This window comes from Furipterus horrens, unplaced genomic scaffold (assembly GCF_987537825.1).
Source record: "Furipterus horrens unplaced genomic scaffold, mFurHor1.1.pri manual_scaffold_15, whole genome shotgun sequence".
Lineage (NCBI taxonomy): Eukaryota > Metazoa > Chordata > Mammalia > Chiroptera > Furipteridae > Furipterus > Furipterus horrens.
This window is the reverse complement of record NW_028327185.1, coordinates 14,939,815-14,954,515: the sequence shown is the minus strand read 5'-3', so window position 1 is coordinate 14,954,515 and position 14,701 is coordinate 14,939,815. Positions and strand designations below refer to the sequence as shown.

Sequence of the window (14,701 nt, the reverse complement as noted above, 5' to 3'; positions counted from 1 at the left end):
AATAATCTTTTTTTTCCCTCCCCTAATTGCATATGTTTGGCAGTGAGCTTTCTCTTCGAGATGTGAATGAATTTTGGGCAGTCTCCAAATCTAAACACACCCTAATTTCAAAAAGCACAATTGTGAGGGCCCAATTCCTGTTTACTGAGGAATCAAAACCTACTGAAACTACATAGTTAGTTACTAAGTACAGTACAGACTTCGGAGTTTAAGAAACCCCAGATCGTTACAGCTTATTCATGGTTATTGACTACTATTGAGTTCAGATAGGAGAGACTCTTCATAAATAGTGTACCACATATACAGTGTTCGTGAGCAGGTGGGAAGTGATGCGCTGTGGAGTGGGAAATGGAAGAGCAGTTGAGATCAGTTCCTAATTTATTTTTAGTGTTGACTGATTACCATCAAGTAAAAAATATGTCTTTAAAATAGCCATGTATAACTATTAGTTGAATTGTGTTTTTCAGGTAATGGTTTAATTCTTCCTTTATTTCATATTCAAGAAACAAACAAACAAAAATATTAAAATAAAACTAGACCTTGGAAGTAAATCCTATTAGAAGTTCAGTTGAAGAAAAAAAAAAATTTAAGAAAGGGTTGGAAGGAATAAAAATTTCACACCCTTTTGGAATTAAACAGCTCTAATCCAATTAGAAGAAGGGAGAGAAAAAAAACCAGGTAGGATTGAAAGAATGAGAGGTTTAAATTTACACTTCTCGGAATTGGATTTCACAGGCATCCTTTATAGTTTTAGTAGCTTTCACTTAGGGTGGTAGTTGCGATACCATAAACTTAAATCTAGAAGAAGGATGTAGCACATGTAACATGATAGCATCCTCAAAAGTGTACAGTGGATTATATGAATGAAAATGAATTGGATTAACCATCTGAGTTCCCATAACTTCCTAGAGGTATTTAATTGATTCATGTTTTAAGCAACATTTAATTATTAGTTTCTTCAGACAAATGTGAGAGGAATATTGACTTTTTTCCACATAGCTGTTTTTGAACTATCATACGCTCATGTTTCATTGTTTTATTTAGGTGGTTCAGGGAATTCCTGCAAATATGCTTATTTTCAACTATAAATGGGCTTAAGGTGAATTTCAGAATTAAAAATGAAAACCTTTAGATCTTGAATCACTTACAGATTGACTCTATAGACTTAATAAAAACCAGAAATTATATTTCTTCCTTGTACATCTAGGATGTGATATTGCCTGCCAAGTCGTAAAATTACTGACTGATTCTTACAGCTCTGCTCCTTTTAGATAAACCAACTCTCTTCAGTGCATTCCTGAAAAATGAAAGTTAAAAGGATTAACACTGTTGTGTGGGAAACATGAGAAAATAAATAACACATGATTGTTCATATACATTTTCATCTTATTTTAATATGAGATTGTAATTTGATGATATTCAAATGGTTGACTTATTGGAGAACAGTTAACATTTCTATGTTCAATATTGGCTTGTCAAGTTGATGGCTATTTACTATTTGCAGATAGGTTCTCTGAGCACATCTTTTTCACATTTGTTTTTTGTTTTGCATGGTCTGGCCTTGCGAAACTGTGGTCTCTCCACTTCACCATCTTGCAGCAAGCTCCCAGCTGTATGCCCTCCAGCCACCTGGCCTCTTTGTTTCTCGAAATCTCCTGGATCCCACCTCTGGAACAGCAGCATGACCAAAGCTGTTCTTTCAGACAGGAAATTTCTACTTACCAGCTCCTCCTAGTAAATATTTCTGAACCTTTAGTTCTCATTCCCTCCTTCCTCAGGAATTCCTCCCTGTCCCAAACTCTCCTGTTACAGACTCTTAAAGACCCTACTTTTAGAGCACTTAGCCAAGATATTCCATGCATATGCACTTTTCTTTATTCTTGTCCTTTCCGGTGCCACCAAAGTTCTTTTTTTTACCTTAGTGTTACATTGCCTTGGGACAGAGGGAGCAATACAAAAGTTATTTACCAAATGAATACAAACAGCTATTTATGGTATTTATAACACTAACCTTGACAAATTCTCTTAAGTAGGCTATCTTAAAATATCAAGATTTTGATCATTATTTTTTTTATGTATTGGAGTGACATTGGTTAATAAAATTTTATAGGTTTCAGGTGTACGATTCTATAGTACATCATCTGTCCACTGTATTGTGTGTTCACCACCCCAAGTCAAGTCTCCTTCCATCACCATCATTTTAATGATGGCATATGTTTCAAGGAAGAAAGAGTAACTACGATCAGATGTTCCATAAAGTTGAATTTGAGGATCAGTTTTTCCTCTTATATTTGAATCAAGGACTCTTGCTTTCTCATCGTTTTGCCAGAAAGCTGAGTTTCTAATTGTAGGTAAAATCCAGCTGTTGGACTTTAAGTGCGGTTGTTGAGCAGGCTGGGTTAACATTTCCCCAGTGTTTGCCTATTTGCGTATCAAGATTACTGTCTTCCTTATATGCGGAGGAAGGAGACTTAGAAGGAAATGGTATTCAAAGCTCTATGGCACCTCTTCCTGCTCCTGACCTTCTCCTTTTCCCCAACCAAGTATTCGTCTTATTCTAAATTATGAGATCCAATACCGAAACAAATCTCTTGAAATTTACTATGTCACTTCACATGGCAGCATGTGCTCTTTAGGCTCTTTAGACTGCTATTGCCACCACTTCATCTTTCCTTTCTGAGTCTCCTTAGCAAGTGAGCTGCCTGCAGACGGCGGGACATCCTGTGGGCACCTGCTGCCCCGGGCCGCTGCTGTTCAGTCTTGTGCATCCAGCGCTTCCTTATTCTAACAGATATTTGTAGAGTTTTCTTTACCATCCTGAAAAGAAATTGATGGACAATATAATCTACATACATAACTTACATCATATAGTGTCTGCACCATAATATTATGTAGAAACCACAAAGCAATATATAATACTGTATGCTCCATTTAGTTAGGTAAATGCTTAGAAATGAATGAACCAGAAGATATAATGGAACAGACAGATATTTGTCCCTTTATTATAATCACTCTGAAATACACTAAAGTAGCTAAAAATGACTTAATAGAATTTTCCAAAATGGCAAACACTTGGTAAATTTAAAATATGTTTTAAGATATGTGTGATGGCTCTATTTCCAGAGATACCATGTATATTAAAATATAGTATTTACAAAGAACCCGTATAAAAGACTCATGGACACGGACAACGGGGAGGGATATGATTGCGAGAGAGGGGGTGGGTTGGGTGGGGGAGAGAAATTAGGGGAAAAGGGGACAACTGTAATTGAAAAACCAAAATAAAAAAAAATAATAAAATAAAAAAAAAATAAAAGAGAGATGAGAGAGAGAAAAAAAAATATGGTATTTAATATTTAACTAAATACTAAAAATAATGTATGGAAATTATAGTCTATATTAATACCTTGAAAAATGCTTCATGCTTATATGTTTCCTTGAAAAATACTTCATACTTATATGTGTTACAACTTATGTTTTTGTACATAGTACACATCTAGGAGATATGCTGGTTTCCACCCCCTGCTCCCAGAAGAAGAATATACTTTTGTTGGGCAGCTAAATATGCATAAAAATTTAATTATTATATATGAATTCAAGTGCTAATATTTAATTAAATGATAATTTAACACAAAATATAAGGCACTTTAAGTCCCATCCTCTCTTTGGGGAAGGAGGATGTGGCATCCATCTGTCACTGGGGGCACATATGCTTATGGAAGGTGTCAGCTGCAGGTTGTTACCACCAATTCATCACTAAAATGAGTCCCCAGTTTGGGGTGCATGAGGGAAGAGACTTTATTCAGTACAAATGGCTCAACTGTGAACGAGCTCAGCCGTGGAATGGAACAGCTTAACAGTGACACAATGTAGCTGTGAGGCAGCTCCATAGTGAGCGCAACTATGACACAGCACGGCTGTGGGACAGCCTGGGCCAGGTGGCTCAGCTGAGGCAGCTCTGCGCTGCCCTGGTGTTCCAGCTCAGGCTGGGAAACTGAAAGTGCCCTCTCCCAAAACAGAGGTGAAACTGGCTTAAATAGAGAAGAGTTCTGCTTCCCAGTTCTTGATTGGTCTGTTTTCATGCAAATGAGCACTCCAAATCCTCACCGTTTGATTGGTCTAAAAAGCACTGTTCTTATTGGTCAGAATGGAGCCCCTCTGATTGGTCAGTGAAGATGCAAATAAAGACGTGGTTCCACAACTCCAATTGTACAGTTCTGTCAGTTGATATAAGATCATAGGAACTCTCTTGTAAGGGTTGAATCAGACAGCAGGAGCACAGTACTGCTTTTCCCTGGAGCACAGAGACCATGAGCGGCCCCGTTTTGCAATGACTACTAGACTGTTTATAAATTTGAGCCCAGTTAGCCTCCAGGAGTCCTTCTTAACAGGCACATTCATTCTCGGGCTCCACAGATGGAAAGGTGTCTATGCCAGATTTCACACTTCCCTGAGAAATTCTGGTCCAGCTACTGACCTACTAAAAATCACAGGTCTGTCTTTAATATGTGTTGACCTGAACCTAAGAGATGTCCAAGATTTCTACTGTTTGGAAAGAGAGGAGGGGAGAAAGAAAAAGATCTGCTATTGTTGCTGTCCTCGAATTATTTATAAAGTAGATGGAGAATCAATTCTTAACAGATAAAAATTGTGTTTGGAATGACTTGTATGTTGGCTTAACTCTAGCTTTGATTCCTGCTGCTATTTTTTCTTGTATTTTAGTTCGAAGTGTAAACCTTGTTTGATAAACAAAACACTCGTTTGCTCCTCCTTTTAATGTAGCTTCTTTTGGTCCTTGAGGAGGTCTCCCCTCTGAAGAACATGAATTGTACATCCTTGTGTGTAGGGTCGAATTGTGTTTTAGCATCCTGGCTGTCCTTACAAGCCATTTTAAAATATTAATTATATTCTTCTGTGATCTGCCTCTTATTTCTTTGAGAACATCAACACACCTTTTAGCTTGGTAGAGTATAGCAAGTATTCAGCTCTCCTTGGAGGACAGTCTCTTCTGACACATGTGTACTAAACATTTCCCAGTAACTTTCCATGATGGCAGGAAAGCCCTAGAGAAATGGTGCAGTTGGCTAGCACCCATGATAAATTATTCCATCCTGATGCCATAAATGTCCACTCTACCTCCTTTAAATCCCTTTGTTCTGCTGATGCTAGAGGAACGTACTTGCAGCTAAGAATATTATAGTTTATATAGAAGACTTTCAGGTTTGGCCTGTGTATGCTCATATTAGGTAGAGATTTTTCAGTGGTAGTAAATGCTCACTGTTGTTATAAGGACATGCTAAGAGCCTTGGTTTTTACTAAAGCTGGCTCGTGACTTGAAATTACACATGAAGAATAAATAGCATTTGATGTTTTTCACATTATTAGCTTGAGAGGGTCATCACCTTTTCTCCTTGATGCCCATGATTGCATCAACTATAATTTAATGCACAATGCAGTTATTAAAGGAGTAGTCAATTCTTTTAAAGATGTAATACTCCTATCAAACTTATTTAGGAAGTTGAATGATTCCAGATGGTATCTCATGTGCATCTGGCTCGTTCTCTCTCTCTCTCTCTCTCTCTCTCTCTCTCTTTTTGGTTATTCACATGTTTGCCAGTATATGGCTAAGTACTCAAGATTTTAGGTCCTTGAAGAACCATTTAGCTCTTAGACATACAACTTTAGTTTTGATATGTGTGCGTGGCCACTATTTTGCAGCTTCCCCTCAGCCCTTGGCATTTAGAGATACTTCAGTTTATTGTACCTGGTGAAGAATAATCTGTGGGGCTGTAAGATATGAATCAATGGGTCATAGAAAGTATATCTCTTGAAAAGTTAGTTTTCAAGATTAGAGGAAGTATACATTAACAAATAGTATATAGATCACCCATAAAGTCTTGAATGTGTAATGTCCAAAAGAATATTTTAAATTGTTTTTAAAATAATGCAGAAGCATGTCCCCTTAAAATGGCTAAGAAGTTCCTAGTCGAACACAGTAAATGCTATTTCATTCATAACGTACCTAACATATGGAGTTTTTCCCCCAAAATCAAATGGAGGACATGAAGTATGTAACTAAATAATTGCATGTGATTAGTGTTAGGATAGAGTTCTGTGGAAAGAGCAGGATAGTTGCTGAAGAGCCAACAATTATTTGATCTTAGGGGAGCTAGGATAATCTTCATAGTTAGGCCATGTTTGGGGTTGTTCTTAATATGCTAGATGGTAATATGTTTGGGAGAAGAGTTGAGAAGATGTTCCCAGAAGACAGAACAGTTTGATCAAAGGCATAGACGTGAAAACTATAATGTATTTTGGATGATAATTTTCTATTTCTGGAAATTAGTACATAGGGGAATTGGAGTTGATGTTGGGACAGGCGTTGATCAGGTTTTTTGTTGTTATTATTGAGTTCTGTGAGTTCCTTATCTATTTTGAATATCAACCCCAATGTGATATATTCTTTGTGAATAGACAGGGGTGGGCAAAAGTAGGCTTACAGTTGTGTGTATGGAAAATTATACAATAATTATTAAACAATATAAGACTGAATTCTGTTTTGTGTAGTCACAACTGTAAATGTACTTTTGCCCACCCATATTCTCCCACGCACTTGGTTGCTTGTGAAGGCAGCTGCTTCAGAACTTTTGGTTGTTGGAAGTTTTTTGATTACCGATTCAATTTTGTTAGTAGTTATCAGTCTGTTCAGATTTTCTCTTTCTTCCTGATTCACTCTTGGAAGATTGTATATTTCTAGAAATTTATCTATTTCTTCCAGGTTGTCCTATTAGTTGGCATATAATTCTTCACAGTGTTTTCTTATACTCCTTTGTATTTCTGGGGTATCACTTATCACTTCTCTTTCACTTCTGATTTCATTTGTTTGCACGTTCTCACTTTTTTCCTTGATGAATCTGATTAAATGGTTATCAGTTTTGTTTATCTTTTAAGGAACCAGCTCCTGCTTTAAGTTCCTTTACCAGGATACTTGTAATCTTGGTTTGGTGGTGAAGGACTCCTTTGGCTTTTTCTTGTTTTAAGAACTCTATCTTTCCTTTGACTCTAAATGATAGCCTTGCTGGGTAGAGCAGCCTCGGTTGTGGATGTTTGCTTTTCATGATGTGGAATATTTCATGCAGTCAGTCCCTTCTGGCCTACGAAGTTTCCATTCAGATATCAGCTGATAGTGTTAGGGAGCTCCCTTGTACATAACTAATTGCTTTTCTTTTGCTACTTTTAAGATTCTCTCTTTGTCTTTAACCTTTGGTATTTTAATGATGATGTGTCTTGGTGTGGTCCTCTTTGGGTTCATTTTGTTTGGTACTCTCTGTGCTTCCTGGACTTGTATGTCTATTTTCTTCACCAGCTTGGGTAAATTTTTAGTCAATTCTTCCAGTAAGTTTTCAGTCCCTCTCTGTCTCTTGTCTCTTTCTGGTACTCCCATCTCACAAGTGTTGGTATGATTAACGTTGTTCTAGAGGTTTCTTAAACTGTTGTCATTTCTTAACATTCTTTGTGTGATAGAGCCTCTGCAAGAGTCTCAGACCAGGTGGGCAAGTTAACTGTGGGAGGGTCTCAAGAAACACAGCCCAGGTGAACAACATTAGCCAGGGTAATGGAGAGCTCAGATTTGGCACCTGCTTGTGCAGTCTGGGTGGGTCAAGGGGAAGCTCTACAGAGGAACAGTGGCACCTGCCACCACTTCTGTCCCTGGAGAGAGTTCATCTGACCCCTGTCCCTCTGTCCCTTACCCTCAAGTTAGTCAAGTTAGTTCTTCCCTGTATGCCCTTGGTCCTCTCTGAGCTGCTGTCACTTCACTAGAGTTGAGTGCAGGTGAGTTTGTGAGCGAATAAAGCTATGTGTGGGCCTCGTAAAAGTTTAACCTTAGTCTCCAATAGCCTCCTGTCCTTCTAGGATGCAATTCCTGCTGGCTTTCACAGTCAGATGTTATGGGGTCTCCTGTTTCTGGCACTGGTGCCCAGGTCTGTGGACTTCTGCAGTTGAGATATCCCTCCCACTTCTTAATTGCCACACCATGGTTTTGAAACCTGTTCATTCTGCATCCCTGCCTAACCTACCAGCCCTGATGTGGCTTCTTCTTTAAATCCTTAGTTACATGAGTTTTGTTCAGTTAGTCTTCAAGTGGTTCTGATTGGTGGTAGTTCTGTAACTTAGTTGTAATTTTGATGTGGTTGTATGAGGACATGAACACAGACTTTACCTACTCCCAAAATAATTCTTGTGTTACAATAGACTAAAAAATTTAATCTAGATGGGTTGTTTGACCCTGAAAGGAACTGAGACCTGGAGAGGGAAGGTTTATTATTTGAATGTTTGGAACTTAGAAATTTCTTTGTTTTATTAATTAATGTGTAAATGTATAGCTACTTTGACCTTATCTTTGGCCTTAGGAAGAATGAACCTATTTTAACAAATGCCTCACATTCCCATTAATATGGTAGTGTGATCACTAGCATCCTCTTCATATATATAGAGTTGTATATAGGTTTGAAAAGCAGTGGAAAAAGATCACTATACAAGGGTTATGCAAGTAGGAGCAGTGTTATGAACAACTTAGTATGTTGTATTATGGGATTTGACTTGAATCTGAAGCCCCACCTGGATCTTTTTCTCCCTAGTGTCTGGCGCAATGCCTGCTAAACAATACATCTTTAAATGTGTAGATGAACGAAATCCTGCAATTCATCTTTATAAAAGCCTGACCCTGATGATTACCTTAAACTTGTGAACCAGAGAGGGACACTTGAGACTAAATTTACTTGGAAGGTCAAACAAAGCAACCAATCTGGATGAATGCTAGTACAAGTTTGACATACATTGTGTGGTTGCTGATAAGAATAAGAGTTAGGGGCTGTAGAAGGTAGAAAAGAATTGACTTCCACTTGATCCCTCACATTTTGCAAGAAGAAAGAAAGTCAAGATGAAGGACTAGGAACAGTTGGTGTATTAACAAACAGTGGAAACTTGCAGGTGTGGTTAGCATTGCTTTAAAAACCTATTATGTTTAGACCTACTTGCTATACCTTTACAGTCACAAATATTCCTGCATGTGAGGTGAATAATGGGTGTGAGAGAGAGTTGTGTTGAATGAGCATAAAGATGAGGGACTTCATATGTACCTTTTCTGGGCGTAGCTTACTTCTTTATTTACCTGTTTGTATCCTAGCGCTGAAAGGACTGCTTCTATTCCATACATCCATAACTATCTATTTTGGAGTTCAAATCGCCTCATAAGGACCCCCATTATACCTTAGGATGATGATGATAAACAGGTGGCATTATCTGCGTATCATTACGTTCTCAGTATTGCTTACGTTGTCCTGTCATTAGTAGCCTTCCTCTTTCACTTCTGTTTTCTGCCCTGACTTGGGAAGCCTTCTCTGTTCCTGTTTAATCATTGATTTAATTTTTCCATTATAAATTACTGCTAACTCTATATCATGAATTATACTGATCTCTGGGGCCGATTCTTATGGGTGGTAAATGAGGCGGTGTTTACTCACCTAAAATTCGTGGGCAAAGCCACAATAAACTGGAAGGAAAAAAAGTAAGCCTATTCCCCTGACTAGAGTGGCTCAGTTAGTTGGATCATCATCCCATACACCAAATGGTTGTGGGTTTGGTCCTCAGACAAGGTATGTGTGAGAGGCAACCAATTGATGTCTCTCTCTCTCTCTCTTTCTCTCTTTCCCTTTCTCTCTCTTTCCCTCCTTCCCTCCATCTCTAAAATCTATAAACACATTAAAAAAACTTAAAAAAAAAAAAAAGCTTGCTATGCAATTGCAATTCTAAATGAGTGTCTAAATTTCTAAATTTTTGGAGTAACAAGATATTTATGTGAAATGAGCCTCCTTTGCTTCTTTGTATCCTTTTGTCGTATTATATTCCAAAAGCAAAATCTATCAAGCCCCCAGAAGGTCTGCTGGTCTGTCTTCCAATCCTCTTCCCTGTTACCAGAAACTTTCTTTGAGGAGCTTGTCTTCGTTAATCACGTCATCTGAAAGCCTGCATTTCCACAACAGTGACTATAAAACAGAACACAGCTTTGTTTAGATGAAATATGTAGAGTTTCTAGAAACCTGTCAGGTTCTGCCTTCTACAGCAGCTCTTGGCTGAACTACTTTTCTGTTGAAACAAAGAATAACATTGAAAGGATTTTAAGTTCTGAAGACTAGACTGTCATTCAGCTTATGGTAGTTTATTCACACCTCTTAATGCATTTAGAAAAGGTAGTATTTGACTGTTTTGAAACATCTTTATGAATTATAAAAAAAACAAGACCACAAATAAAAATCCTCCAAATTCTCCATAAAGAATAGATTTGTGATTTTCTTAGTCTATAAAGTTTTCTACCTTAAGTTAAAAATGCAGAAGATCCTCTCTATTAAAAAAAATACAAATTTAGGCTAACAAATTTTTAGCTTGATATTATAAAGTGTTGAAAGAATGTATTTTTAGGAAGAAAGGAAGTGTGGGTCCTTTTTTTGTATCAAAAATAAAATTCAGCAAAAGAATCAAAACCTTTTATTTTTGTTCTATGATTTAATAATGCAATTGCATTTTCCTTTCCCCTAAGGAAAAAAAATAGCCATAAATAACGATTGCAATAGTTAAATAAGCACTTTTTTCCTTTTACAATTTTATACCAACATTAGGATCAAATTATTTCCAAATTTAATTGATTCTTTTAAATAAATACCACTTAAAAATGAAATTCTTGCATTCTGGAGAGTGTTCTAAACAGCCAAAAAGCAAAAGAAGAGACCGTATTGTTTTAAAACATGCTTCAATAAATAAATGTTTTGCAGATCACTGATAGTCAATAACATTTTTTGGAAGATTTGGAGATGATCTGGTTTTCATTAAGCATATTTACACTTTAAAATGCCTCATAAATGAAGTCAAACTTACTACAAAGAAATGCTAAGAAAGATGAAAATATATAGAGTTTTGCTGTATTAAGATCACCATTATCTAAGGGATTCAGTTGACCAGATTTTGAAAATCAGCTTGGCTTTTGATTTCCAGAGGGCACAGTCAGACGAACTGGAAAAAATTGAAAAGCATGGCCGTTCCTCCAAAGACAAGGAAAACGCCAAGTCTCTGGACAAGCCCGAACAGTAAGCGTCCCTACCATGGGTCCCTGCAGCGGGCACCCAGGCCATGGGTGGGCTCCCTCCCCGTGGAAAATGCAATGTTTCCTGCCCCTAGCTGTTACGGCTATGGGGTCGCTGATAGGAGTTCGACTCTTCCTCTAAACTTGGCTTTATTTCCTCAGGTTCCTTTATGAGCTGTCACTAATCCCCAACTTTTCCGAGCGAGTCTTTTGCATCCTGTTCCAGTCCACATTTTCAGAAAGCATTTGCTCAATTCGTCGCAAACTTGAACTGCTGCAGAAATTGTGTGAGGTGGGTTGTGGTGTGGAGAGCCGAAGCTTGGATTCTGATATTTGTGTTCAGGCCATTTATTCTAAGTGCTCATACAATTGGAAGGGTCGCTAGCAGTCCCGCAGAAGAGAACATATTCTGATCGAGCTTGAAGAACAGAGTGAATGTCCAAGTCGGTGCACTGGGACCCCTGTGCTCGATTGCGGTCATTGCTGATCGACCTCCGGAGACTTTTGTCCCTTCTGCTTTTGCCAAAGCAGAACTCTCACTTTTCATGGTCCTCTCATGCATCAAACTTCGAATGAAATGCAATTTCAAGGCATTTTATTTTCTTTCCTTCATATTTGGAAGGGTCCCTCAATAAAACGTGCATGATTCCAACCAAATGATTTAGAGACAGCTGTACGATTCCACAGATCAATATTCTTGGCAGAAATGAGCAATATTAATATTTAAAACAATTCGTCACAAATCAGTTGTACCATTTCTCCTGGTTGTGGCAAATCGTTTTGAAAAGTAGTAAGAAGTTATCAAAGGTGCCTTTTCAGAGGAAGCGACATGCAAATTCAGGCTACCTTTGTGTTTGGGAAGAAGTGAGTATGAATTTTTCAGGGATAAATCTGAATTTGAATATTAATATTTGTCACTGTGTTTTAGTTTACCACAACTATGCCAAGAATGTCTGTTGCTCCAGAGGTAGGTACAATTAGGATGATAGCCGTGGACGATAGCAATGACATTATTTTGTAGCAATCGTGTTATGGTCTTATTTGTTTCCTAGGAATGGCCTAGGTTTTTTCACCTTGGAGATACTCCTTTTCAAATATCATAATGAATGACAATAAACTTTAGATATGACCCAAAATTATTAGTATAATAATTTTATTAGTATAATATTTATAATATTATAATATATATTATATATACAATATATATAATATATAATATATATAATATATATAATATATAATATATATAATATAATATAATATAATAATAATATTTATTAGTATAATTATTAGTATAATAATAAACAATATAATAATAATATCTGCCAATGACTTAAGATAATTCAAACAGAATTTTGTGTAAGAGAGAAATTGTTCTTTATTCTGTTTTACAGACATTAAAAAATGGCCCAGGGGTTATGCAGGTTCTGGGTTTGGTTCTAGCCTTTGGCAACTACATGAATGGAGGAAATAAGACTCGAGGACAGGCAGATGGGTTCGGATTAGACATCCTTCCAAAACTGAAAGATGTCAAAAGCAGCGTAAGTATTTTGTATGACTGAATGTAGGCAAGTGGAGGATTAGAAGTTCTCTTTAGCAGTAAGTTTGACTACGACCAGCTGTAATAAATATTTCTTAGAAGTTCCAAGGTCAGAAGTTTCTTTATGTGCTGAACTAGGTAAAAGTACTGACCATCATATGTTTGTGACTTAGTGAATAATAATGTTTCCTAAAGTGAGTGATTTTGAGTTCTATGTGTAATGACTAATTAAGTAGGCGATATTTTAAAATAAAAATAATTATTTTTTCACTCTACCATGTCTGCTAATATTTATCTTTTTGGACCCTGAGGACTAATTAATTTCTATTAATTAGATGCATATTCATTACTTTCTTTTCCTGTCCATTTTAAGCAAAACAAAGATGAGTGAAAGTAGTTTGTTAATAAAAAATGATTCCGTTTTTCCTACATATAGTTCTCTCAATGCTAGAATGCACGGGAACAGCTAAGCCCTTTTACAGCCTAATTCCTTTTTGATCCCACTTACGTAGTTGTGTTTCTTTAAAATTAACATCTAAGAGATTGTGAGAGTTTCAGTAGAAATATAAGTTTAGGAAAACAACCATAACTAGTAAGACTTAAAGTCTTAGATTGTAAACTTTGAAAATAAAATAAGTATTTTTCTCTGGTACAAGAGTCTCCACACAGAACTGTATAATGAAGGAAATTATGGATACTATTGAACTTAAGTAAACAATGGCATATGGAGATGAAAATACATAAGATTGTTCTTCCTATTAATGAACTAATCTCCCACTAACAAAGAGATACTGTTTGCTTGTTTTTCTTCTGTTGGTCAACAGCTTGTTTAGTCTCTCATATGTGCACGCAGACGTACACTGTGCATTTCCAAAATTGAGGAAAATGTAGTCCCTTCTTGGAATACCAACAGCATATAACTTTTGTGATTTTCATAATTATATTTGTTTAAATGCTATTTTATTTGTATGATATATACTTTCATAGGAACCTTCAGTATGTCAACCTTATAAATCACATCTGTTCAAAAACAAAAAGCTCTCTAAGCACATGGTAGTTTCTGAATAGTTCTTAGCAACTGCTTGTTGGATTGAAACAGTAACTTTTGCAAATAATGTAGGAATATATATATAACATTGACATAATGTTTAACCTATAAAAATGTATCTGGCCCTGACCAGTGTGGATCAATTGGTTGGGCATCATCTCACAAACAGAAAAGTTGCCAGTTTAATTCACATTCAGGGCGCCTGGTTGGGGCCCATACAAGAATCAACCAGTGTCTGCATAAGTGAACAACAAATCAATGTTTCTTTCTCACATTGAAGTTTCTCTTCCTCCCTTTCTCTCTCCCCTCCCCTCTATCTAAAAATAAATAAATAAAATATTTAAAAAGTGTATCTAAAATGATTTTGATCATCATTTTATATATGAATAAAGGATTTATTTTATTTGGCTGACATGTCTTACTCAGTAGCCCAGTAAGTTAAAATTTTATTAATTTAAATCAGTGAGGAGTAATCTAGATAAAAATTAAACAATGATTCAAGAAGCAGGACTTAAAAATAAATTCCCTTGCACACTCACAAATACTATACACATTCTTCCTGATTTGTTTCTTTTTCTATAAAACAACTATAACTACACTCTTTAGTACTGTCTGTAAACCTGCATGGAGAAAGCTGTCTGTCACTCAGATCACTCACAATTTTCACTCAGCATGCCTATCAGCAGGTATTTAATAAATGTCTTGTTAATTGATTCAGATACTGCTAACCATTTCATTGATTTACATCTTAGGAAAGTGAAAGAAGGTCAAGTTGCTTAAGTTGTTTTACAAGCAAATCTTGTTTCTCATAAATATATTTTACTAGTATTATTGCTATATATTACTGTGTAATAGATATTATATTACTATTAATCATTACTACTACTATTACATATTACAGTGATCCCTCACTTATTGTGGGTATTACATTCTAGACCCCCCGCACTAGGTGAAAATCTGTGAAGTAGGAACCTTA

The 14,701-nt window shown here is 36.5% G+C and overlaps 1 protein-coding gene across 1 annotated transcript in view; it reads left to right on the top strand.

The window, feature by feature from the left end:
* The window catches only part of FMN2 (formin 2), a 261,959-nt gene that overhangs the window by 148,881 nt on the left and 98,377 nt on the right, over positions 1-14,701 (top strand). Inside the window, exons 9-11 of the mRNA XM_090263236.1 lie at positions 11,050-11,141; positions 11,300-11,429; positions 12,532-12,678. Coding sequence (XP_090119362.1) covers positions 11,050-11,141; positions 11,300-11,429; positions 12,532-12,678 — 369 coding nt within the window. The remainder of the gene's footprint in view (positions 1-11,049; positions 11,142-11,299; positions 11,430-12,531; positions 12,679-14,701) is intronic.